The sequence below is a fragment of the Colletes latitarsis genome, chromosome 10 (genome assembly GCF_051014445.1).
Source record: "Colletes latitarsis isolate SP2378_abdomen chromosome 10, iyColLati1, whole genome shotgun sequence".
Taxonomy (NCBI): domain Eukaryota; kingdom Metazoa; phylum Arthropoda; class Insecta; order Hymenoptera; family Colletidae; genus Colletes; species Colletes latitarsis.
In genome coordinates, this window is record NC_135143.1 from 6,428,340 (window position 1) to 6,455,559 (window position 27,220).

General features: G+C 33.3%; 2 protein-coding genes across 3 annotated transcripts in view; one reads left to right on the forward strand and one right to left on the reverse strand.

The window, feature by feature from the left end:
* The window catches only part of LOC143347197 (uncharacterized), a 636,562-nt gene that overhangs the window by 350,069 nt on the left and 259,273 nt on the right, over positions 1 to 27,220 (reverse strand). The gene's annotated exons all lie outside the window — the stretch shown is intronic.
* On the forward strand, positions 10,050 to 24,999 carry LOC143346558 (sialin-like). 2 transcript variants are annotated; one of them, XM_076774751.1, is made up of 8 exons: positions 10,050 to 10,276; positions 10,398 to 10,543; positions 13,230 to 13,393; positions 14,768 to 15,059; positions 18,238 to 18,823; positions 18,944 to 19,076; positions 20,839 to 21,080; positions 24,578 to 24,999. In XM_076774751.1, exons 3-8 carry the CDS (start codon positions 13,384 to 13,386, stop codon positions 24,716 to 24,718), a joined length of 1,404 nt encoding a protein of 467 aa, XP_076630866.1. In that variant the 5' UTR covers positions 10,050 to 10,276; positions 10,398 to 10,543; positions 13,230 to 13,383; the 3' UTR covers positions 24,719 to 24,999. The 2 variants fall into 2 exon arrangements, with proteins under 2 accessions (XP_076630866.1, XP_076630865.1); XM_076774750.1 differs by lacking the exon at positions 10,398 to 10,543.

Consider the following 27,220-nt stretch of genomic DNA (forward strand, 5'->3'; position numbering starts at 1 on the left):
AGGATGACTACGGAGGAGTAGATGATCTCGATGACACGGTAGGTGAATTCGGACACCGAGATCACGAGGCAGAAGTGAAAAATGAAGGTACGAAAAGGAATCGCGGAGGAAGTTGACGCATTGCGGTGGGGAAATATGGGTCGGTCCCGATTATGTTTGATGTCTATGGCACACTGAAGTCCCACGGCGAGCGAGAGTGACGCGGTTGTACCTCGTATATCTCGTGTATAACTAATGCCCACATATATCAGCCATTCGTCTACCTTGTATATTTTTAGTGATACGATGTATATCGTCCTGCCCACTTCACCTTCGTGTTTTCCATTTAAGCGTCATCCGTGTCGCTACCACTCTGCCAGCAATCGGTTTCCCAATCTTCTATCGGAACCGTGTATATCGCTCTTCCACAGATTTATTGGATACGAAACGCATGGCAGTGTTTGAAGGAACGGGAAACATTTGTTACGAGGCGTGTCTATGATAACCGAATCTAATACTTTGACATTTCGAAATCTCCATGTCGAAGACACCTTTTGATCGCTTGTTTATTTATTTGATCAAATTAATGGTAAATTAGATTTTGCTGACTGAAATTTAAAAGATTATCAGGGAAACAGATGGTTCCCTCAAAGATTTTCATATTAGGTTGATCGTATAGTATTATAAAGTATTGAAGAGTGGGATTCCTTCACTATTTGTATAATACTTTAGAGCGACAAACCTTCTTTTCTTAATTTTTCCTATTAATTTATAAACAATGGAAGGAGATATTTTTAAATGTTTCATAATAACAGTAATGGGATGAACAAAGTCAAATATCTCGAAAAGGGTAATATTCAGGGACAAATATACGTGGTGAAAGCACAGACAAGGTATACGAGTAGACCTTTCACTTAATGTATTTTTTTGGCCCGTTTCTCTGGGGCTCTAGAACCCCATTACCATTTCCGTGCCACTCGCAACGTTACCAACAGATTTAGAAATGAACACAAGAGGAAGTGAGACAGAAAATTAAATTACAGAAATTTTATTATTTTTTAACGGAATGAAAGCTGTACGGTTCATAATTGGACATTAATCGATTAATTTCATTGGGGTAATCAATCGATTAAGATTATTTAAAAATTTCAAGATTATTAAAATAGCTAAGGATGTATCTTAAAGATACGTATACCGCAACTCACACGTATTTACGCATGGACAGCTTCGAGAATTCAAGAAAGAAGGCGAATGTGAGTCTTTCTTTCTTGCTTTCGAAACAGCTGAAATCCGAGGTAAAGACTAGACCTATCGTTAGTGGGATGAACGCTATCGCTGTACCACGAGTGTCTTATAACATAAGATACTCTCCCCCAAAGTGGAACAAAATGTTAAAAAGACCATGCATCAAATTGTAAGGGGATCCTCGTAAGAAGACTTTAATCTTCGTAATAGTTTTAATGGGTCGATGATCAACAATGACTAACTTGTGGTCACTGGTGGTCAACAGTGAGGTGGACATCAAGGTCAGCGGTCCAGTGAAGATTCAGAAATGGTCAAGAGGTGGGACCAATTGAAATAGTATTGTTCTCTAGACCAAGCGGTTCTTAACTCTTCACGTTGACACTGTCTCCCCACTCTTCGACTTCCCCACTGGAAGGCTACCGCTGGACAAAAATTCTTCAGTTCCCCTGGAGCATCCAGGGGAATCGGGTCTCGCGGGTCGAAGTCAGGCCATTCGTGGAGCGGTGACCACTGGGGGGACCAGGAGTGACCAGGACTGACCAGAACTGACCAGTGCTGACCAGTGGAGATCCGACGACTGACCACTACTGAGCACTACTGACCACTACTGACCAGTGCCGGACCGTGATGACCACTGGTAAGAACTATTTAAAATTGCTCTCCCCACTTCTATTTTGTCGTTTCATACCAATTCAACGTTATGGAACTGTCTAACGCTTTTGCTAAATTACGAATCGTTTCTTATGTTACAGCTGGACCTCTGGTGCTGCTTCCTTGGTAATGGTAACTAATGCTCAACAAGTAGTAAGTTCACTTTACTTGTTTATGTTATTATCACAGAATTGACCAGTTTATTTTATTTGTTTGGTCATAATTCGGTGTTGTTTTACTATCCGGTTTTATCTGGTTATTATGTGTTCTTCCTCTATTTCTACTTCTGCCTTATTTTTTGAATTGGCATAATTGTGTTGGATCATGTACCATTTTTGTTTGTATATTATTTTATGAATTTCGATGTCATTAATTAGAATAAGATTTTTATTCTTGTTCTATTTCGCTAAGATATTTTGTTTAATTCTTGGGTATTTTCATTCTTTGATTTCATCGTTGGATTTTCAATTCTGCGTTGGATTTTCAATCTTTGTTTCTGTTCGTCTTTGAAGTTTGTATGGTTCTTCGGACAATTTTTGTAATTATTCGCTATTTTACTTCGACTTTATACTCTTGTTACGCAAGTATAAGTAGAATACTTTGTTCCTAACATGTGTAAATTTTGTACATTTCCTTAGGTAGGTCTAGCATCGAGAATCTTATAGATTCTCATTTTTAGGTACATCAGCACGACTAATTATTCCATCGCTTCGTCTAGTTTGCATGGTGTTTATTAAATTTCCTTTCGTATGTCACTAATATGGGTATCAATTTTAGTTTCAGATTATTCGCAGGGGCATCGAGGGAGTACGCCACATCCGCCGAGGGACATTTAATTCTAAGTCGGTTAGATTTAAGCTTCGTCGCGAATCTTAAAATTAACGTCGAAGATTTCTTTATTCTACATATTTGTGCGTTCTACCAAGCAATTATTCAATAAGTAGCTTCTCGTTTTCTCGTTCCCTCGTTCCTAGCTTCGGTCACCGCTGTTTCATCGATTGAAACACGTGATCGACCGTGTATCTGGTCCGAAAGATCTAATCGCCTTCCCTTGGTAAGCTTGATTGAGGGAAAACGGCACTTTGCTGGAAGGTGTGGAGTTTCCGTATTCTGCGGAAACGCATACCTTCCAGCGGAAGTCGACTCTGTCTCAGGTACTCTCTCTTTGTCAGACAGCCTAAGTCGGGTCCTTCGGGCTCCCGGCGGGTTGCGTTGGAGAAATGGAGACCTCGATTCGGGGTTGCAGTTCTCTGTTTTCTTGTTGAGATCGAGTTAGCAAGGGCAGTAGGTTTGATCCTCGGATCCGCTGCACGGTTCAGCATCGCGTCGCGTATCCCACGATTTAGCTTCATCCCTCTTTTTAACCATATAATTGCTTGGTACAACTAACATCCAAGGAACTTTATTTCCTTCTATCGTCCGAATTTTAGCTTCAACTTGACTAGACTTGAGCTTCGACGTTAATTTTAAATCCCTATTGTATGCGTCTCCTAATATTGCCAAGTAATTATTTAACAAGTAGCTTCTCTCGACTCGTTCTCTCGTTTCTTGCTTCGGTCACCATTGTTTCGTTAAACGAAACATGTGATCGGCCGTCCAGTTTGTCCGAAAGATCTAGTCGCCTGCCAATGATAGATCGATTTCTAGAAATAGAAATCAATCTACCAAGGGTAGTGTTGATTCGATCCGAAGATCTGCTGCACGGTTTAGCATCGCGTTGCGTCGCGTCGCGTCGCGTCTCCAACAATTTAACTTTATCCCTTTTTAAACAAAATAATTACTTGGCATGACTAATCTAGTTTCTAAGGATGTAAAAGGGAGATCGATGGAACTTGGATTCCATCTATTTCCCTTCGGGTCTCCATTCGCAGCAACCTCCTCGTGGTGAGACCTGGGTAATATTATTTACGTTTAATTAATAATCGTATCATTCTTAGCTGGGTAATGCAATTATTAATTAAAAACTAAATAATATTAGCAAATTGGCTGCGATCCGCCTTGCATAGGTCATCATGAATATAGAGCTTCTTCGCTAGGTTAGTTTTGATTCTCATTGATTCATCAAAGATTCTAGAGCATTGTCAGATGAGGTACACGAATGGATCTTTTACCCAATGTATTTTTGCGACCCATTTTTATGGGGTCTCGAACCTCCATTATCGTTTTCGTGCTATTTGTAATATTACCAACAGATTTAGAAATGAATTTCAATCCCTGCATAGTCAACTCACATGTATTTATGTACACACTACAGCGGTCAGCCCATCAATACTAATTCAGTGAATAGTTTGTCAACTGACCACCATCCATGAGAAGAGGGCGCTAAAATCACCCCTGAATTTTCAGGTCGGTATGGCAGTCAGATTGGGCCATGAAAGTCCATAAGGTGTAAGGTCTACTCGTATACATCGTCTGTGGTGAAAGTTCTCGCGCTTACCAACAGAGGGCTACACTCAACTTGTCTCTCTCACAAGTACTCGCCAGACCGCCTATTCGTATATGTGTATATATATACTCCTCGACTGACTCCACTAGCAGACGTAAGACGTAATTCACCCCTCAACTTTGTTTTTCTTACTTCTGCTATCCTGGTTACTTCTTTCTACAAAATTGAGCCGCCACAAACTAAAGGACTTGAATATCCACCATCATTACCAATAGAAGCATTCAGATTGAAGTTGTCAATGCTCACGTAGATATCCATGCTTAGATCGAAAAGAATTAATATTAATAATAAACATAAATATTTGATTAAGAGAGTAATCGTTATCCTTTGAGAAAATCTTGAAGTAAATTATTATCAAAATACAGATTTAACGCGTTGAATGCCACGGTGGTTACCGGTGACCAGCACTTTGAACTTACAATACTTCTTGAATTGCAAATAACTCTACTTTAATTTGAAATATTGTAAAATAACAAATTTACAATTGAATTATCGAATATTTCTATGTTTCACGCTATAATTTCAACAAATGTTAAGGACATCTTTGGACATGGAAAACTGGTGTGGCAATTAACGTGTTAACTATAAATTTCTCCTCCTCCATTTGTAAAACAATCATTCTCACCAAACTCTGTATTTATTTAAACTTTACAATTATCCTGATGGAAGTTATCAATGCTCTTGAAGATATCCATGCTGCGATCGAAAAGCATCAATATAAATATTTGATTGAGAAAGCAACTGTTATTGAAGAAATCATCCTGAAATAAATTATTATCAAAATACAGACATAACTACTAAATCTCTCCTCCTTCACCTAGAAAATAGTCAGTCATTTTTACCTTTACATATTTACATATTTCTTTAAACCTTACAATTACTCGTATACACTGTTCGAAATAACGAAAATATTCAAGGTTCGTAAGACCCAACACAGCGTACCTAAAAAAATAGACCTATTCAAGCAAATAGCAAGGTAATGCGACGTAGAACGGAGGGACGAGCGCACAAAATTAACGAACGCCTCCTATAATTAGTCGCGGTCGGCCAGAAGAAGAAGCATTGTTTTGTATCGCTTTACTTTCACGGTAGGTGGTCCGAGCGACGAAGAAACGTCAAGAGGGCATTGCTGTTGTCAGCAGGACGGACTCCTCCAGCGGCTAATTGGTATTCCTCTGGCGGGAAGTGTCAGCCTTTGACTGATTCTATTTCGAGTAGGTTTCGGTACCCTTCGAGAGTGCCCCGGTGTGTTTACATTCTGTAGGGAATCGTGAAGCAGAAAAGTGGCTGACCAATGGCGAGTGAACAATGCGGTCCCCGTCGAGGGCCTTGAAAATCGTCTCAAGACCGGTTCTCCCACCATCCGTGGGATTTTCAAGCGACGGTTCTTGGTCTAATCGGTCACCATCATCGTTGTCCCGACGCCAGAGAGGTCTCTCCGGTGTCCGCGAGCCGTCGCGACGTTGGAATGGGCTGCCTCTTCTCGCTGAACGCACCTCTCTATTTTTTCCCTTCTGTTTCCCGGGTGTCTACTTGATCCCCCCTCCTCCATCCAGCTTTCTTTCTTTCGTCCCTCAGCCTCTTCACGCAGGCGTGATGGCACATTCATTTTTAACGTGTCGGGACTTCGCATTTTCTCGAGTGGATTTCACGTTCCTTCCGTGCCCGCGTACGCCTTGCGCGGATATGCGCGAACGTTCACCTCCGGTACCGAATAGAAGAGCTCGGGACAGACACGGATGATGGCCATGTTATATCCAACACGGTTGTCTCGCCGTCGTCATCCATCTCGGTAAGCTGTCGTCGTAATCATCCCCTATCCTTTCCCGTTCCCGTTCCTACGAAACGTTTCGTTACGCTTCCCGTTTGCCTGCTTCGCGTGAAAGAAGCCTGGCCCCTGGATGGACGTTATCTGATCATCGATTAGCTTGTTGCTGTTCGTTACAGGTGTTCGTTTGTCAAACACGTCGCGCCGTGACAAGCCCACTGGGGCAAGCTTAGCCGAGCAGGTGAAAGTTGGAGACACGTCGTAGGCGTTTATGGAAAATAACAAATTTTGTTTAGATTCGATACTCCATACGTGGGGGAAAATTAAGCTGTACGACCGGAAACTTTCTTATTTGTTTGATGAGACCAAATCGATAATACACTTTTTTATTCGGAGATGATGAGACAATAAATTTTTAAATTATTTCGAAAATATCTACATTTCTTAAAAATGTACATTATAAATGTTTAAAATTAACGTATTAAATGTATAAAATTATACTTTTTTAGTAGTGGAAGATGAGACTATTTCCAAGTTATTTCGAAAATATCTAAGTTTCTTGAGAATGTATATTATATTAAAGATTCGAAGAACAAATACGTTATCTAAAACAATGCTGCATTTAGCATTAGTCAGTGGAACTTTTTTATTAGTGAAAGAGAAAATAAATTTCCAAACTATTAAAAAAATATCTAAGTTTCTAAAGAATGAATATTATCTTAAACCTTTTTATTTATTTATGAAAGATTTGAAGTGCTGACATGATATCCAAAACAATGTAGAAACGTTGATATTTAATCTGTTTAAGCTGCATAAAGTTGTATTTCTGCAGAAGAAGAGACCATTTAAGTATTTAAAAGATTTTTTTAACACATAAAATGAAGTTTTATCTCAAAGTGTATATAGAACAATAGTTATGTGTTTTCGTTATCAAAGAAATTGTAACAAAACTGATTGGTCCGAAAATAATTGAATATGTTGAGTTGAAAGTCTGTTAAAATTGGATTCTAATCTACTAGTGCGGTTGTCAATGTGTTAAGTGACAGCCACTATATGTCGATTCGAGTTGTCAGAATTTATATTCGATAACCGATATCTCAAGATTGAAATGAATAAAATGTCAACGATACATATTTAGAGAAACACAAGGACAACGTACATCAATCTCGTGTCATTGATGAATTACGTAAAGGTACTGATAATCGTGACGTTGTATAACAACCATATTCGCGCATTATCTCCGGCAGATTGTTTATGCGTCACTTGACTATGCACTAATTTATCAGCACTTTGTGTCAATAGCCTTTTGTTGAAGGAGACAGCTATAGGAGGCTCGCTAGATAGTGGAAATTGCATACAATATATGGCACATATTACTCGCTTCCATTGCTATCGTGCATAATAAATCAGTACCTGAGTTTGTGTTAACAGAAAACAAATTAATCAGAAATCGTGTTTGTAGAGAAACGTAACAGAATCGACGATGAAATGGACGCTGTTCAAACTGATCAGCACTTCATCCACGCGCGCAGATACATATGTATTTAACGCATTTCAAGTAAAAAATACGATTGTTACACGAACGATTACAATACGACCAATAAAAAGAACCCGTTAAAAACCCTGTCCTATTAATAACGATTGCGTTGCAATTTATTGCAATATTTTTCCCTCGATATGCACATACGTGTAAAAGTGTGAATTATCGAAACGAAATACCTACACTGATATACGATGATCAGTACATAAATGTAAGTTAGCTGTATCAACTAGGGTATTAAAATGAGATATCATTTGCAAATTTACACGCTCCTATTGTTGATATTAATAGTTTCCTCGTTTTAGTGTCAAGCATTATTTCTGGATTTCTCGAAGCACAGCTTTACTGAAAGCTTTTTAAAAGTTATATCAAGTGAAAGAGCAGAGGATTCGTGAAATTTCTTAGAAAAATATTTTAATACTCTTCAATTCTCATTATATATTTTACTGATTTCACAATTTCGTTGTTAGACCAAAAACTTTCTAGCTTAGGTTTGTATAAACATCTTTTTCGTGGTTTTATCAAGCAAACATTGCTTCATATAGCCGTGTTTAATCCTTGGTGATAGGTTTACCATAAATGTAAAATGATACGTTAAATTTTAAAGCAAATTAACATTTTCTAACATCTATAAAGTTAGTACATAACTTTCAACCGTTCGAAGTTGTTTCAAGTATTTTATTTTGTGTTTCACAATTCTTACAACTAAAACCTATTTAATTTCTGATTACATATTTACATATCTATATGAATCCTATTGTACACATGTACCGATAGCGATTTTTACACTTTCTACAAGGATTATAGTTAAACTGGAAATATATTTAGTTATACCACGTTTGCCCTGTACATTAATTTTTAGATATTTGCTGAACTCGTAAATTCCATTTAAAATAAAAGAAAAATGACTTTGCATTTTTCATCGTGCGCAAAGTATACAATTTTTGCAATATCTTTGCATAATTTAAAAATATAAACTTGCATTTCACTAATGCATAGTGTCCCAAAAACAGTAGTAAAATGAATAGTGTAATAATATATTCCCTTTTTTCTAGAATGTAAACTGTCACAAGACTGTTAATTTTTCCGTCATAACTTTTTTAAATTACTCCAAATAAAGTCTAATAATATGCTTGTAATTTTTTTGTTCCTGTCACACGTGTCATACGTGTATGAAGAAAGTTACGATACAAAGTATTACAACACTTGTAATTTTAAAGGGGTTATCAATAGATTAAGAGATCAGGTTAAATTTCTGATTAGAGTAATCAGATAGAGGCTTTTTGAGTAGAAACGATTAAAAATATGTGATCAGATTTGTGCTACTGTTTTTATCGCGTCTGTCATCTTACTTTGTAATCACAAAAAAAATGACAAAAAACATGAATGATAGAATTAGTAAATGTAGAAAAAAATAGATAGACAACCTACTTGGACGTAATATTCATGTGCTACTTTAAGGACGCATAAAGTGGTTTCGTCGATAGAATTAAGTTAAAATAACTATTTAAATATTATAATATTTCATGCGTGTACTAATTAAAACATTTGTAGAGTATTATTATCATGGTTTAAATATGCGATTTCATTCAATTTTTAACCTTTGAATATTCAAGATCCATTTTTAAATAACCGATTAGTTATTAACAGTTATTTTGAAAACTATTTCAAGTTGATATAGTCTTTAGAGAAGAATAGATTCAAATTTAAAAACTATTAGTATTGAAATAGAATGGACACTAAAACCATAAAACGCATTATAAAATATATCGATGGTAAATGTGATGAAAAATAAAAGAACAAATCAGTTTGAAAAATCGATTAAATTACATTTTCACGTAGAATAAATAAGCGTTTACTAGATTTTGTCCTCGACTATAGAACCATAACGAAAATCGATAATTTATAAAACTCATATTATAAAATTTGGCGATGATAAATGTAAACAGTGAAAAAAAATAGAAAACAAATCAATTTGAATAATAGATTAAATTTGGAACCATAACAGAAACCAATAACATCCTGAATGTCTTCATATCAGTTTCAAAAAATATTTTCTATCAGAACCGTTACATTTGAAACAGTTATTTTTGAAATGTTTTCAAATCCTGGAATTTTCAATAGAAACATGAAACTGGGTGAACGTTGCTTCCGGTTATTACTCGATCGGTCAGAAAACCGTATCGTGAACCGTTCGTTTCCGCCACCAGAACTTCCCCAACGGAAATGAACTTCCTACACGTTCGTTGCGGATTAAATCGAACATTTATCGTTCCTCGCGTACAATGGCTCGAAATACTGGAATTAAGAAAAGCTAGCGTTAAAATCTGTGTCAATTATGGAGACAAATGACAGTGCGTATTTCGACGTTGCGTGCAATCTCGTCTCGATATAAACAAGCGGCGCCGCATGTCGATGAAGATATCTGTGGAGGAGGAATCTGGTATCGTTCGCTCGTCCGCGACGTTAACGATAATTCAATAGTCGTCATCGAGCTACTAGCTGGATCTGCTCGCGAATGGAACCGGGTTTGAGATCGGATCGCTACGGGAAGACGAGTACCACCGATATTGACGCTTGCAGTAATGGTTATCAACGCGACTAACGAACAAACGAAAGAAAATAAATGTTGAAACTCGAACGATGGGTGAGCAACTAATAACTGTCACTGTTCCACGCTATCGCGCGAGTCTGTCATTAACTATTCGCAAGGCCGCGGTTAAGTGTCACATTACAACAACTACAATTTAACAGCTCGTTAGTTTTAGTCACACGGTGAACGTTCGCTGGAAACTTTCTTTTTTTGGGACGACATAACCTACTATTACGTCGACACGTGTGTTGTGCAATTTGAAAACATAGCGATCGAGAATGGATATTTTTGATACTCAAGAAAGAAATATCGTTACGTGAGGTAGGATGTGATAATTATTTTTTGACAAACTTCGAACGACGATCGAAAGCCCGGTTTTATGCAGTTTATCTTTGAAATGATCACTGGAAAAAGGCTATTTTTGTTTACGAAATAGATCGTTTTGTGTTATTAAAATTGTCGATTACATCGATGTCAATGAATACTGTTTGCACTGCTTTTTCCATTTCTTTTATAATTAGGTATCTTAACACCTTGACTGCCATGGTGGTCATCGATGACCAACACTTTAAACTTATAATGCGTTGCAAAATTGTTTACCATGGAAAATACTTCATACTTGTACAATTGTGATACTGTACAATTACTACACTATTAATGATTTCTATTTTTCACAATATAATCAGAATATTTATTTTTTCACTATGAAACCAAAACAATTAAATCTCAAGTTCATTCTTCTTCATTTAAATCTCAAGGAAATTAATTTGAATAGGATTCGTGTATTTTAGCGAAGTTTCGAAAATATGTGCTGAGAAAAATTTAAAATTATGTAATTTACAATTGTCTAAGATCAAAGTTTTGGTTTTGTAAAAGATTTTACAATTCCTATTCGAGAATATACAAAACTTGACACATTTTTAACTTTCAATTTGTATGTCTAGAGAATATGAGTGAATAAACTGCATAAGTATCGAAAGGTTGTAGATATTTGCGCCTACTCTGTAATATGAAAAAAGATAGTATTTTATAAAAACAAATACTTATTTTATAATTGGTTTTAGGTTTTGTAAGTATAATAAGTATTAACATGGATACTGTTGTCTATTAATACAAAAATCGTCCAACAAAGTTTAACAAATTATATAAAAAAGTATGTGTTCCATAACACTAAACACAATTATTATAATTAAAATGAAATAGTATGAATACAAAAATTATAAAATTTCCATGAAATAATTCAGGACCAAAAACTGCCCGTATCTCTATCTTCAGAAAAACAAAATTAAATCATCCAAAATACAATAATTTGTTCAATTATAAACACGAATCGAAATAAAAAATTGTTTATGTATGAAATGATAATTTCAACGAAAATATTTCAAGGCGAAAGATAAAATATTTACAAAGTAACAAAATTAGTAAGTGTTACTGTCCATATGCATAAGAATAGAAATTTAAGGTTAATAAATAGTTTACATGCAAAAATAATTACGATAATTTCTGTTTTCATATTATCTTCTGTTTGATATCCCACAAACCATTCAAGTTCGTAGTAGATAACGTTAATGAATTTAAATATTTTTCGTAGTTCATATTAGATAAACTTTATAAAATAAAATATTAAACAATTTCAGTATATAAAGGTTATCTATTACGAACTCTGACGGTTTGTGAAAAATTAAAGAGAAGATAATATAAAATTTAACATAGTCAATAAGTCGTAATTATACTTTGCCCATACTGTCACTGCCACAAATTAGGTCAATTGTTCTCGTTTTTCATGACATCAAGGTTGTTTCTAATTTCTCCAATTTTGCTTCCATTGTAACATGAACAATTACAACCTATATTGTTTTTTTAATTATAAACTATTTATAATTAATTACGATCACCTACTCATTATTTTTATTATTTTGTAATTAACCTTTCCTTTTTTGTCAATAACACAGAGATTACAGATTTTGCTTAAAAACGTTATACATAAAGAAATGTCGATGTCGATTCTTGTTTTTGATTTAATGTTTTTATTTTTATATTTCTCAAGATGTATCGTTATTCACTTGTAATTTTATTTTGTTTTCCTGTCTAAAACGATGAATACAGTGCTGTAAATATTAATAAATGGAAAATATTTAAAGTTTTTTTAAAGTTCAAAACTTGATTACCTTCAGAAAAACGAACATAATATGCTTTTTTTTATTTTATGATATAAAGAACATCAATATTCCTGCGACTAAGATTAGTCATTCAAAGTAAAATTTAACTTCTTTTATACGAAACATCAAAATAAACTTTGTTCGGTATTTATTAAATAACGAAAATAAAATAATTCTTGGATTTTATATTAGAAACTCTAGCCTAGAAGTTTCGTACAAAATTAGCACAAAGCATTAACGAGTGAGAATTATATCGCAAACTCATAATTTGCCGCACAACGAAAATGAGAAAGAAAAACAAACAGAATTATATGATGTGAATTACGTACGCACGAAATGTGATTTCACACGAGAATTCATAGTCAAGTTTCACAAGTTGTTCTTAGTTTGAACAAAAGTCAACAAATTAGACATAATCTTCGACTATTAACATGTTGACTTCTATGGTGATCACTGGTGACCGGCACTTTAAATTTACGTGTTGCAAAATCATTTGCAATGGAAGATACTTCATAATTGAAACATTGTAAATAATAGTATTATCATTGAGAATGGTGTAAAATAATAGGTACACAAATATGTATATTATTCATTTTAATAAATTTTGACAACCCTCGTATAGCACAAACTTTTACTCTTTTAAAATAAATAAAGAATTTTTAATTATTTAGTATTATTAAAATGTTGAATATTTATTTATTTTAATTTTAATGTATGAGATTTAAAATTACAAAAAAACACTTGGATGAAATTTATTTTGTTCTCTTATGCATGAAAATTTATTCTCATTGATCGACTATAGGGTTAGTGGTTCTATAAAACTATGACTTTGAATTCCTTTTTGACAGGTTTCTAATACTAAAAGCGACAGTGTTCCAAGTTTATTGGTCATTTTGGTTTCGCGAGAGTTAATAGACCGAACGACATTACGAGAAGAAACGGAAATTCTTGTGTTTTCGTATATGCGTTGCTCGACATTCCTCGAAACCGAATAAACAAACAATGCTTTTCAGTAAGTTGATTATTTGACAAAATGGACCTTATAGCCCAGAAAAATTTGTAGGACAAATGAGTTTTTGCACAGGCTATAAAATAATTTTCACAACCATAGTTTATGCGACTCTAGTCCACAGAAAACTATTAAAATTTCCTTTATATTTTCTCATATATTTTATAGTGTCTCACGATAGTTCTTTGTTTAGTCCCCATTTTTGTAAAATATATACTCGCTTTGATTCTCACTGAATATCAATCTTATTGAAATTGACAAGATGTACCTTTTCGACAAGTTCATCAAAAGCTTAGATACGTGATGCTTATTTTTCTTCTAAAATTACCAGAAAAAGTTTGAATAAAACGACCTCTCCCTATCAGTTTCTGTTGGAAAATTCTTCAGCCAGATCAAATAGGGGTAAACAGTACAGTGATTGGTCCTTTAAGGAAAAGTGTCACTTAAATCATGAAATGTTACTTGTAATTTAGTAATTTTGAAAATAAAATCAACATAAACAGATCTAAAAAAGTATAACAGACTAAAAATTAATAAAATTTGTACAAAATTAGAGATTGACAATAACAACAATAATGAAGAAATTGTGGAGAAACATAGTTATTGATCAGATCAACGATATTTTTTATTCTCTAATCATTCGACTTTGATTGTCCACTGCTTTTGATCACACCAACTTATTATACGAACGTTCTATTATTATTATAAACACATCATGTTCAATGAATAATTTAAATAAAAAACTAAATTCATTTAGCAATGGAGGAAGAATCAAAATTATTGAAAAAAAAAGCTTTTTAACATTAGCCACAGATAACAAATATTATAAATATTATGAAACCATAATTAATTACATATAAAATAATAATATATGTTTTTCATTTTGTAACTTATAATTAGTCCATGTTTATTAATTATTATCTTTGGCATTAAAAAGTATAACTTTTCTTAAACATTTTTGAAATTTTATAATTATTCAGTTTTGTTTTAAAACAGTATCATCTTCAAAATTAATATTTTGATTTTTGTAATTATCAGTGGCTTCCAGTTACAGTATCTAAGTTTATTTTTTTCTGATTCCTTTTTACAATTTTCTTTATTACTTTTTTTAATTTTTTAAATATTCTTTTAGAGGCTGCTATAAAACAAGTTGTTTCTTAATGTTCTTTCGTTTTCAAAATAAGACCAAACACTGGTAGGTGGCCAACAATTGTATCGTTTACTCCTACTAAACGATCGAATGATGAATATTTGTACAAGCAGCATGCCATGGAAAACTGTTTCCTTTTGTACAAATATAAAAAGCGGTCATTTTTCCACCATTATTCTCTAACACGTGGAAAACGTGAATCACTTGTCGTAATTTTTCTTCGATAGAAATGGAAATAGTGCGATTCTTGTTCGCGATAATGCTATGCATTGCGAACATGATCATCTACGGTTTAAAAGTCAACATAGCGACGACCATCGTGGGTATGGTGAAGGCTAAAAAGGATAGCGTCCAGATTGGAGGTGGATCGCACGAGTGCAATTTCGACGATCAGAACACATCGCATGTCGATATAGATGGACCGTTTGATTGGTCAACGACCGAGCAGGGCTTGGTCGTCAGTATATATTTCGCTGGTTACCTCGTGGGGATGTTTCCATCCGGATATTTTGCAGATCGGTGAGTAGTAACCAGAAACAGATTTGTTCGCCATGTATTGGGGTACCAGAAATTTATTAACAAATTTGAACTTTATAACGTATGCGTATCTATTGGATTACGGGTAAAATAAAGTCTTCTTTCTATAATCAAATATCAACTTTATTTTTTTCAAACGCCCTCTGAAGGTACGAGTGTTTCCTTGTTAACGTTCGCTAGCTCGAGTCCGCGACGTAAACGTTATCGAGGGAAGTGTACTATTTTAAGGATCGTCGATTCTTATCTCTGTTAGACTTGATCGTATTGAAGGGGAATATTTACTTGTTGCTTCTGGAAATTTGTCCAGAAAATTTATAGAAAATTGAGTTCGAACTAAAGATTATAATCTTGTTTATACATAGCTATTTGTGACTATTAAGATAAATGTGGTGAAATTCAATGACTTATAGTGTTTTAGTCTTTCGATACTGGTTCTTTTCTATAACAAATTTACTGCTAGTTCATTTGGATGATTACCAAGTCTCTTTGTACATTTTCCACAGAAATTTTAACAATGATATTTTAACTCCTCAAGTACGACGTATTCGATCTCAAGCGATACGATACACCTCGTTATTTAAATTTTAGTGATTTTTAGAGGAGTTATGTAATAGATAAAACGTTAGAAAAATATGGTATTTACTAAGCTTTTAGATGATAAAATTCGATTCGTGAATATAAAAATACACGGTTAAGCGTCGATAACCAACGAGGTGTATTATTCTATGAATCATAGACTCTTATCTCTGTTAGACTTTGTATTGAAGGCGAAAGTGAGTTAAATAGAAAAAAAATGTTCAACGTTTGTTCAAATCAAAATATATATCTAATTCCTTTTTTTACAAATTGCATGATTTTTATATGGTACTTCAACATAAAAATAGTGAAGGCTGATTTATTATTAATGTTACGGTTTATAAATACATTTGCGAAAAAACCAGTAAGAAGTTATACGCTTAATATAAATCATAGATATATTACTGAATATAGTACACTTTCAATTTGCCACAAAATATTCACAAAACAGTTAATTAGTGAAATTTAGTCGAAAACTTTGATTAAATTCCAGCTCCAAGAAGATTAACGCGAGATTTTCTACTTAATAAATTATTAAAGCGTATTTGTTCCTTGTAGATGATAGCTGGAATTCTTAATAATAATTATTGTTCAAGTATTTTACTCCCTCGTAAGGCTTCTATGATTTCTTGTGTTAGCTAAATACTGAAGTAAACAGTTGTAAAAAACAATTTGGAAAATATTGTACGAAAGACAAATTTCATATTCTTAAATCAAGTATTGCTAAAGTATATTTGCTTGGTTTTATATGTGTGAGTGCTGTTAATGGAAAAGATGGGATTAGAAGGGAAAATTGTCGATTTTTGTTAAAATGTAATTTTTTGTAAAAATAAATATAATATTAGTCTTTGTTATTAAGAAAGAAAAAAATTGTCTAGAAAAAATTCTGAATTAGGAGGCCCCCACAAAATACGAATAATATCAATAAGAGTAAGGTAACTATATCAATAACTGATCAGTTTGAGTTACCAGAGCAATATATTATGCATAAAATTTGTGTTATTTCAATTATTTTTTTTATGTTATTATGTTATTATGTATAATATTATGTTTTATGTAGATGTTATGTATTGTATTTATAACGCGTAAAAGAAATGAAAATTTCAATATTTCAAAAATTGAAATTGCATCAGTATCTAAATTTTGATATCCCAATACATAACTATAACTTTCTATTTATGAAAAATATAACAATGATATTAAATTAGAAAATCAGAAATTTCGGGAATAAAATATTATTATCTAAAAACATGTTTACAAGGCTGATGGAACGATGATAAAAGAATAGAAAGAAAAATAAATTGTTCAAAAACTGTTTGACATGTAAACAAGTATATAACTTTTTAGTTTGATGTATTATTTAAGCGCAATCAATTAGATATTTCATTTGTCACAACTTGAATAATATTCATAGCTTAATGGAATATATAAAGAATAATTTACCTCCAGTCTTTACTCAGAAAAATACAAGAATTTATGAACTTTTACACTCGAATAAACTTAAATTTGTCAAATTGTCCCTGAATAAGTGGCTAGTTATTGGGCAGACAAAAACATTGGTGTACCGATAAACACGCTCAGAAAATTATCGAGTGAATATTCCAGTGGAAAATAGGGTGAAATTACCTTCAAGTAGGGCAAATCTGGAACAACATCATAGTTGAGTACTTATTACTACGTACATACTGTAAAATCTAATTTTACTTGGTAGAATTTTTAAAAATTCCAATAACGACAGATAAATGTTATGTAGAAAGCCAGGTTGAACCAGGCTTCCTCTATTACACAGTAATTTTTAGTAGAAAATCCTCTGTATGTAGCCATTAAAATTTTTACATATAACGTAATTTGAGTAATGAAATATTGTGCTTTCTAAGTTTGTTTCTTCAAGCCCCTCCGAAATTTAAAAATAAACATAACAAAATATTTCATTAAACTTCCAAGTGTTATCATTTTTTTAACTATCGACTTTTCCAAATTCAAGATTATTAGCGGAGTAGGACTGATTTTCCTCGATTAGATTAGTTTCTTGGATGAATCCAAGAATCCAGTAGATTATACATCTTGTTAGCGATGAAATTGTCTTTAAGAAAGCGTTTCAGCTTATATTTACATTCAGTACATGTGTGACTATAGCTCGCACTAAAATCAACCCAAAATTGTTTTTTCTCAGCTTTCTGTAGGCCCCAAAATTAAAAAAAAAAACATGAAAAAATCGATAATGAAACTTTTAAGGGTCACCACCTCTTCAATTATCGACTTTTTCCTTTTATTCTATCACCAGCTATAGCTAAACTCGTACTAATTAAGAATCTTTTATGTTATTTCATTTTAAACAAACAGAAGAGCCAGAATCATGGACACCTCGAGACGACCATGTTTGAGAGTATGCAGTGCCACCAATTTTAATTTTCTTTTGCCCAAAAAATTTGAAAATGTCCCTAGAACATGTATAAACAAATCTTGTAAATCTAGCAACGAAAGGCGTTATAGTTCGTTTGCAAAAAAATTCTAAAGTTTAAAAAAACGAACATCACACTAGAATACAGCTTCAAGGATTTAATGTTCGTAAACGTTCCCGCAGTTTCAACACGAAAAACGTTTTACTGATCTGCGTGCTGGCGAACGCGATCTTAACGATATTGGTACCAGTGGCGGCGCACGAGCTGGTGGTCCTCTACATCATCAGATTCTTCACGGGGCTCCTGAGCGCGGCGAATCTACCGGTGGTGAACGTACTCGTTGGCAAATGGGTCGTTTACGAAGAGAAAAGTATGTGGGTCGGGATCATTTACGCCGGAACGTCACTCGGCACCGTCGTGTCAATCTTCACTTCCGGAATGATAATGGACAGTCTGGGATGGGAAGCCGTATTCTACATACACGGCACGCTGCCATTAGTTTGGTGCGTGGTTTTTTATTGGTTCTTTGCCGACAACCCGGAAACGCAGAAATACATCACCGAAAAAGAGAGACAATTGATCGTCAACTCTTACGGCCACAGAACCCCCGAATCAGCATCCATGAAAATTCCGTGGGTAGATATATTTACGTCGGTACCGTTTTGGGCGTTGGTCTTCACCAACACGTTCGGAAACTTCGTTTGGTACTTTTTACTGACGCAGCTGCCGTTGTATATGAACAAAATACTCAGGTTCGACATCAAGGCGGTAAGTCGTTAATTTAAAATTAATTTATGAATACAATTTCTAGTCCAGAATAGAACTGAGGAAATAAAGTATTCTTCTTTGAGTCAGATTGCATTTTAAAACGTTTGTTTCGATGTACAGAATGCTGCCCTCAGTTGCTCTCCATACCTAATTAACGCTATAGTAAATCCATTGCTAGGTAAGCTGTTGGATTGGGGTAGGCAAAAGAATTATTGGACGCAAACCGTTGCTCGAAAGATTGCAGTATTTATAAGTGAGTTTAGTCATGTTATTCCTGTATGTTTGATAAACAGTTTATTTTCCAATCCATTACGTTGATTTAATTCATTTTCCAAGTTCCATTTCCTTTGAATCTAATTATCGTACATCTTCTAGGCATAAGCATATACTATCGATGCATCTTTTCCAACGCTAATTAAACACATACTGAACGTACAAACTAAAATAATGATTCTTAAAATGAACACTACACCTGATTCGTAAGTTGAACATCTCTAACCTATCCAACTGTGAAGATTCCCCTTAAAGCCAACGAAGCGTAAAAAACTCTGAAATAGTTTATTGCGATAAATAGAATCAGATTTTTTGAACATTAATTACACTAGATTTGCTCGACACGTACAGTAATCGAATATAAAACTTTTTTTTGCATTAGAAAACTATTCGTTTTCTTTATTTGTGATCAATTATTGTATATTTTGGTAACATTTTGGTAACGATGTTCATTTTAAGAATCATTACTATATCTCATATAGTATCTACAATTTTACTTTGTTTTAATAATCAAGCGACTATGAAACCTGTAGATATCGGTATCAGCAATAAGTGTTTTTAACGGGACTCTAAAAGTAGTATCTTTCTATTTAATTTGAAACTTTACCCCTTACTATACATATACAGGGTGTTCGGTCACCGCTGGGAAAAATTTTAATGGGAGATTCTAGAGGCCAAAATAAGACGAAAATCAAGAACACCAATTTGTTGATGGAGGCTTCGTTAAAAAGTTATTAACAATTAAATTCAAAAATTTCAAATCGTCTTGGAAAAATTATTTTTAGTTGCAGGGGTCAATTGCAAGTATTTTTGGTCAATAGACATACCCCCGAAATCCTACTCAGTTTCGAGAAAAAAATTCCTTACCGAAAATATAATTTCTGGCCAGAAATGTCTGCCCAAATTTTCATGCGAATCTTTAAAACGTCATAACTTCTGAACGGATTGGACGATTTTAATGTTTAAAAAAGCAAACTACGCGTATTTAGATGAAGAATATGTACAAATTGCAAAAATATTCGAAAAGTTGGTCCTTGTTCCCGCAAAATGAGAAAAACCCCATAAAAATGGTCCAATTTTCAAACAGCCATAACTCCTACAATTGTGAATATATTTCAATGAAACTTTTTTCTGAAGTAGAACTCGTGGGTACCTACAAAAAAGTATTAGACAACTTTTCTGTAGGGCGTCAAACAAAATTATTAAAAATGAAAAAGGAATTTTTAAGAAAAATCGACAAGGGGGTAGGTGCCTAAATTTTTCGACGAAAAAAAAAATTTTTAATTATTTCTGAAAAAATTCTATAAACGTTCTTCTTAAACGGATCTTTAAACGTTAATAACTGTTTAACGAAGCCTTCATCAACAAATTGATATTCTTGATTTCTGTCTTATTTTGGCCTCTAGAATCTCCTATTAAAATTTTTCCCAGGGGTGGTCGAGCACCCTGTACATAACTATAATACAATAGACAAAATCATAAATGGAGAAAGTAGACAAATTATAAAAAAAAAAAACAATGGAATATTAAAATACTTATTTTTGATTCTCAAAGGGTAAAAACAAGGATATTATTTCTCCGTTTAATTAATGATTAATGATAAGTAAATTACTACGATAATTGAACAAATAGAAGAAACAACTTTTGTTAAAAATTTAAAAAATCCTTCAAACTAAATATTCTGTATATTCAAATGTACGATAGTATATGTATTTATTTATGCGTGTTTGTTTATTTTACAGGCTGTATCCCACCCAGCATTTGTCTCATCATAATCGCGTACATCGGTTGCGATCGTGTAGGCTCCACGGTGCTAATGATTTTGAGTGTAGTGTTGTGCGGAGCGATTTTCGTCGGCCATCTCACCAATCAGAATGATCTGGCACCTAATTACGCGGGAATTTTAATGGGTATCACAAATACGCCTGGAACGATTTCAGCGTTTATCTTGCCAGCTTTGGTAGGGGCACTCATGGAACAAGGGGTAAGTCAACAAACCTGAATGTTCAATTACAGTCAGCCATTTTTCAAATAATTAGGCTTACGCTTAACCTTCGAATGGTTGACTGGGTCATTTTTCTATAAGACTGTAACACTAAACCTATCGACACTTCATGTACACCCTATCATTATTGGTCAAATGATCCGACTTTCTTTTTCTCTTTTACAAGGCAACGTGTTTCTAATTTTTGCATTATATGTATAGAAAGTTGTGTTCTGAAGTTCATTCGTAAGATATCTTTCTCTTTCATGTCGTATATTTTCTTAAAGCATACATTTTTAAAATCTGTAGAAAAATATTCAATGATTTTAATCCAAATGTACATACTTAGTATGTTAACTTCATACAGAAAATTTACAAACTACGTCACAATTTTTTAATTTTCATCGGATAGAAGATAGAACGTCCTTGAAAATGAATTTTGTTTCAAGTCGATACCGTAGTTAATTTTAGAGGAAACAATTATTTACGAAAAAATGCTGGCTAGTACTAATTACGCAAATATATTGTATACAAATATAAATTCTTTCTTAATTAAATAAACAATTTATGAACCAGTTTCATCGCATACCAGGCGTATAATTAATAGGAATTGCTGAAATTTCTTTGGGTGCATAAAATCGAAGTAGATTTGAAAATAAACATAGAAGACAGCATAAATAATAATAGTTGATACATTAGTCGTATAGAGGATGGAAAAGCCCTTCAGAATGGAATTTGTTGCAAGTCGATAGTGAAATTAGTTGCGGAGATATAACGATTTTTGTTTCAAGTCGATCGCGTGGTTAGTTCCGGAAATATAAGGGTTCGAGTATCTGTTTACGTCACGAGATCAATGAACTTTCACTACGGTCTTGGCAAGGTCGTTGACCGCACGTGCTCGTAGTAAATAGTAAATATTACGTCACTCGGTCACGACTCACGTGCGAGAGAGAGACAGAGAGAGAATCTGACGCGTTAAACGAAGACAGAGATAATAGAATTTAAAAAATTAATCCTTCACTTAAATCATGATATTTCCAAAACGGAAAGTCGGATCGACAAAAACCTGAAACCATTTTAAAGGAGAGACCTTGCCACTTCTAACAGTGGCTCAATTATTGATAAAATGTTAGTAGTTTCGGAACTGCACGCGTGTAAAGTTTAACTATTTTGAATACGCGTTGTTAGGCTGTTCTAAGATAAATAACGATGATTCCCATATTAAAGTTAGAAGAAAAAGATGTCTCAGCCCTCTGAATAAACATAAACCCTACAATCCAAAAATTAACTTAATTGAATAGCTACTTGGTAAAAATTCAATATTTTTAAATGCACCTCTATTGCAAACACACTCTTAATCGAAACTCACTTAATAGATTAGTTCTTTAACGAAAGAAACATTCGTGCTCCAATCTAGCAATTTAATTGGGCGATTTTCGATGTTTCTAAATTTGAAGTTGCCTTAATTCAATCAGCTTTACTCGATTTTGAAGCATAAATGTTGAAGAGTCTATATTTGGAACTTCAAAGAAACATTAATATCTTTAATGGCGTGCGATGACATTTACGATATTAAAAATTTTGATAAGACATAAATTTGATCGACGGAGTCAATTTACTTTCCATTAAGTAAGAAGAAACATGGCATAAATACGATAATTGCAATTTTTTAGATTTTATAAAAATGAGCATATGTTTGTGATTCCTTGTCTAATTAAATTTTATTCCAGTATATACGTACACTTACTGAAAAAGTATTAATTGTTTGCCAAGTGTCTATTCAATATTTCTTTTACCGAAATCGGTTAATTTATTTTCAAAAATTCGTTCACTGTGATAGTAAAAAACTACAGATCATAACAATGATGAACAAATTTCTGAACTATACGTGGTGTTCGGCCACCCCTGGGAAAAATTTTAATGAGAGATTCTGGAGGCCAAAATAAGACGAAAATCAAGAATACCAATTTGTTGATATGGAGGGTTCGTTAAAAAGTTATTAACAATTAAATTAAAAAATTTCAAATCGTTTTGAAAAAATTATTTCCGATTGCAAGAGTCGATTATAATTATGTTTGACGAATAGATATACCCCTGAAATCCTACCCAGTTTCGAGAAAAAAATTCGAGAAGGTGTGAAATTTTTCAACAAAATTAAAAAATTTCAAATCGATCTAAAAAAATTATTTTTGATTGCAGGATCCAATTATAATCATTTTTGGTCAATAGACATACCCTCGAAATCCTAACCATTTTCGAGAAAAAAATTCCTTACCGAAAATATCATTTCAGGCCAAAAATGTCTGCCCGAATTTTCATGCGAATCTTTAAAACGTCATAACTTCTGAACGGATTGGACGATTTTAATGTTTAAAAAAGCAAACTACGCGTATTTTGGTGGAGAATATGTAGAAATTGCAAAAATATTCGAAAAGTTGGTCCTTGTACCCGCAAAATGAGAAAAACCCCATAAAAATGGTTCAATTTTCAAACTGCCATAAGTCCAACAATTGTGAATATAATTCAATGAAACTTTTTTCTGAAGTAGAGCTCATGGGTACCTACAAAAAAGTATTAGACAACTTTTCTGTAGGGCGTCAAACAAAATTATTAAAAATGAAAAAGGAATTTTTAAGAAAAATCGACAGGGGGTAGGTGCTGTAATTTTTCGGCGAAACAAAAAAATTTCAAATCGTTCTAAAAAAATTATTTTCGGTTGCGGGGGTCAATTATAATCATTTTTGGTGAATAGATTGACTCCCGAAATCTTACTCACTTTCGAGAAAAAAATTCAGTATTGGCGGAACTTTAAACGTTAATAACTTCTTAACGAAGCCACCATCAAAAAATTGGTATTCTTGATTTTCGTCTTATTTTGGCCTCTGGAATCTCCCATTAAAATTTTTCCTAGGGGTGGCTGAACACCCTGTATACGAGTCAAATTAATCGAGTACCATTTAGTTGAATACAGCCTGTAATTTATTTTGGTCAATGTGCAGTTAAATGAAACTGTATTTTGTAACATTTTTATCATTCAAATTTAATTTCAATGAGTTTATGTTGTTAAAAAAACTTATCTTTGAACAAAATAAATGCTACTATGGAAATTATTTACGTAGTATGTCTTCCATTATTAAATTTGATAGTCAGATGATACTTTGTATACGTTAGTTGTCTAAAACTGATAAATAAAACGTTATTATTTAAGTCTTCCCTGTTTCTCAATTGCCATAGAAAATTTGTTTCTAGTTAAACGAATAGTTTTATCGACATTGGTCTGTTTCTTTTATTACGTTAGTAAACTTTTCCTTATTTAGAACAGAAAAGCACTCGGTAACTTTCCTCGTATTTAGAACGTAATGCAACCAGTATCTACGCAATTTCCTCGTATTTTCTATCAATTCGAGTAAATGGGGATTGTACACGGAAACTGAAACTTCTATTACCTATTGTAATTTATTGCTTATCTGAGTTAATTTTATGTATTTATGATGTAGCACACTATGGAACGCTGGAGATACGTTTTCTGGATTAACATCGTTGCCCAAGTGTCAGCGTTCGTGGTATATGTCATCGCTGGTTCAGGAGAAATTCAAAAATGGAATAACCCGACGAATACCGGCGAAGCTTGGAATTAATCGTTCGTCTTAGTATTCGCTTCGACATTTTAGTAATTGCTCAACGATAAACGACTGTGGTTGATATCTGTGCATTCATCGACGAAACATCCAAAGAAAAGGTACTTTAAAATTCGTAATTCACGAACAATGCTAGAAATGAAGCTAGTACTGTATAATTTTTAGCTGTGTACTCGATTATTGTAACTGTAATTTTTATGAAAATTGGTACAAAATGTTTTACCTTTGTATTAATGTTATACGAAGAAATAGCAATAAATGTGTCTTGTGCGAAATAGAGAGTACGAATTAGTGTATACTTAATTAGTAAATTTTTAGGAACTAACATAATTTATAGTTAATAAAGAAATATCATATTTTTATACAAATTATGCATTCTATGTTCCATGAGAAATCATTTTGTGTTACATTAGTAACAAACTGTCGTCGTTAAAGGTAAGTTACAAAACCGAGAGAATATTTCTGAATGTTTTAATTCAATAATGTTATAATTCCCGTAATATTTGAAAAATATTACGATTCGACAGAAAGACTAAAAATAACAATAATAAAAAATCAGAAAAACGTTTCCGTTGTTATTATATTTATTTGTTGGGATTACAAAGACGTAGGTTAAATATAAACTTATACGATATCGAAGAAATTCATAAAGCTTTTATAGCAGTAAGTACTTATTATGTATTAATAATTCATAACTTAATATTTTTAAGTACGTGTTTATTGTATTTTACGTTTTATTCTTCATATTTTTATTAAAAATTATGCTGGACAGGTATAATTTATCATTCATGATTTAGAAATTGTTGGAAAAATAAAAAAAGACATAGAATATGAAGAAGATAACATATTATCATATATTATATGTCCTTTATGTGAAATATACAAAACATGTGAAAACTATTTATTTGCATAATATCTATAATCTACTGATGAGGAACGTAAAAATACTCGTAATACATAATATAATGTATATAAATACATTGTTATCTGAATGTCATTGTCATGGATACGAAATAAAATTATGCGAATTCAATCAGTTCAATGTGTCATTATTGTTTACCTCACTCAGTGATTAACTGTACCACCTACTCTCTTCCTCGGGAACTGTGACGATAACGATTTCATAGTAGTAAAATTTTATCGTGAGAAGTATTCCAACAAGAGGTAACCGACTTATGATAATATCAAAAATCAGCTGCCAGAGCTCGTTAAGGATATTTAAAGCGAAATTGACGTATTACTTGTCCAGGATTTTAATTATTACAAATGTGACAGCGAATCCATAAATCACGAATATGTTCTTACGGTCTTTCGAGACGGTTTTAAAAAATGTTTGAATAATTTAACGTTTCAAATATTCAGTTACATCAGTTTCGTTACCGTATTCTATTTTTCAAGAAAACGATACATGATACGATATGCTCGAACAAGAATTCTTATTCCCATCCTGTTTACGTTAACAGCAAATGCATAAATGATACAAAATTTCCCACAATTTGTTTTTCAATTATTTCAACGTTTTTTGGACATACAAACGTTAGACAGGGCGAGATACCAAAAAATTATCACCCAAATAACTGGGTTGTTTGTAATTATAAATAAAAAAGTATCAACGAAATGTTGTTTGATTTCGAGCAACGTATAAAGCGATGTTAATAATTGTTTTACAGATGGAGACGTAGAGGAGATATAAAGATCAAACTTGTTTTTTTAAATGGGATGATATAAGTTTTTATGTATATTCTGATAGAGTTTTTCAAAATGACCTATGAATGAGGATCATTCAAGGTTACGCAAGGTCAACTGTAATATCTTACTAAATTTACTTATTCATTTATACAAAAATTATTGTATACAGACACTATTTTTCTATAATTACAAACAACAGAGTTACTCAGGTGGCCTGTGCTTCATCCACACTTACACTACATACTTGAAATTCAGTATTAGTTATGTATTTAAATTATGCTCAAATCGCGTCAAACCTGAGTGACGTCCAGTGTGCCATTCAAAAATTGACGTGAAGGGTTAAGAAGTTCTTTAAGAGCATAGAACGTTTCAAGGTTACTTACACTTTCCTCAGAGTTAACGAGAGGTAAGAGGAATTGAAACTCGTACAGTGTTCGTCGTTATAAATAATTCGTTGCAATCGTCCAGCGACATTCCGGTGCCCCTGAAAATCTTTTGAGACTCGCGTACGGGATATATAAAGGTCCGCCGCGCGGCCATAGTAATTAGAACCGCGAGACCACCCGTAATGATTACGGACCAGTTAAGGGCCACCTGGTACAAAAATCCGTCTTATCCCAATTAGATTGCCGCGTTGGCAGTGGCGGTCCGCAAAGCGTCTGCCAAAAGAAGCAGCAAACCCGAGGCGAAAGAGTCGACTGCCGACGTTAACACAGAATATTTATGGCGGCTGAAATATTACGTTCCTAATCTATTTTCGGACCGTAGTCGCTTCGTTCTCGGTGAGCTCCTCGCTAAAAAACGGAAGGTAAC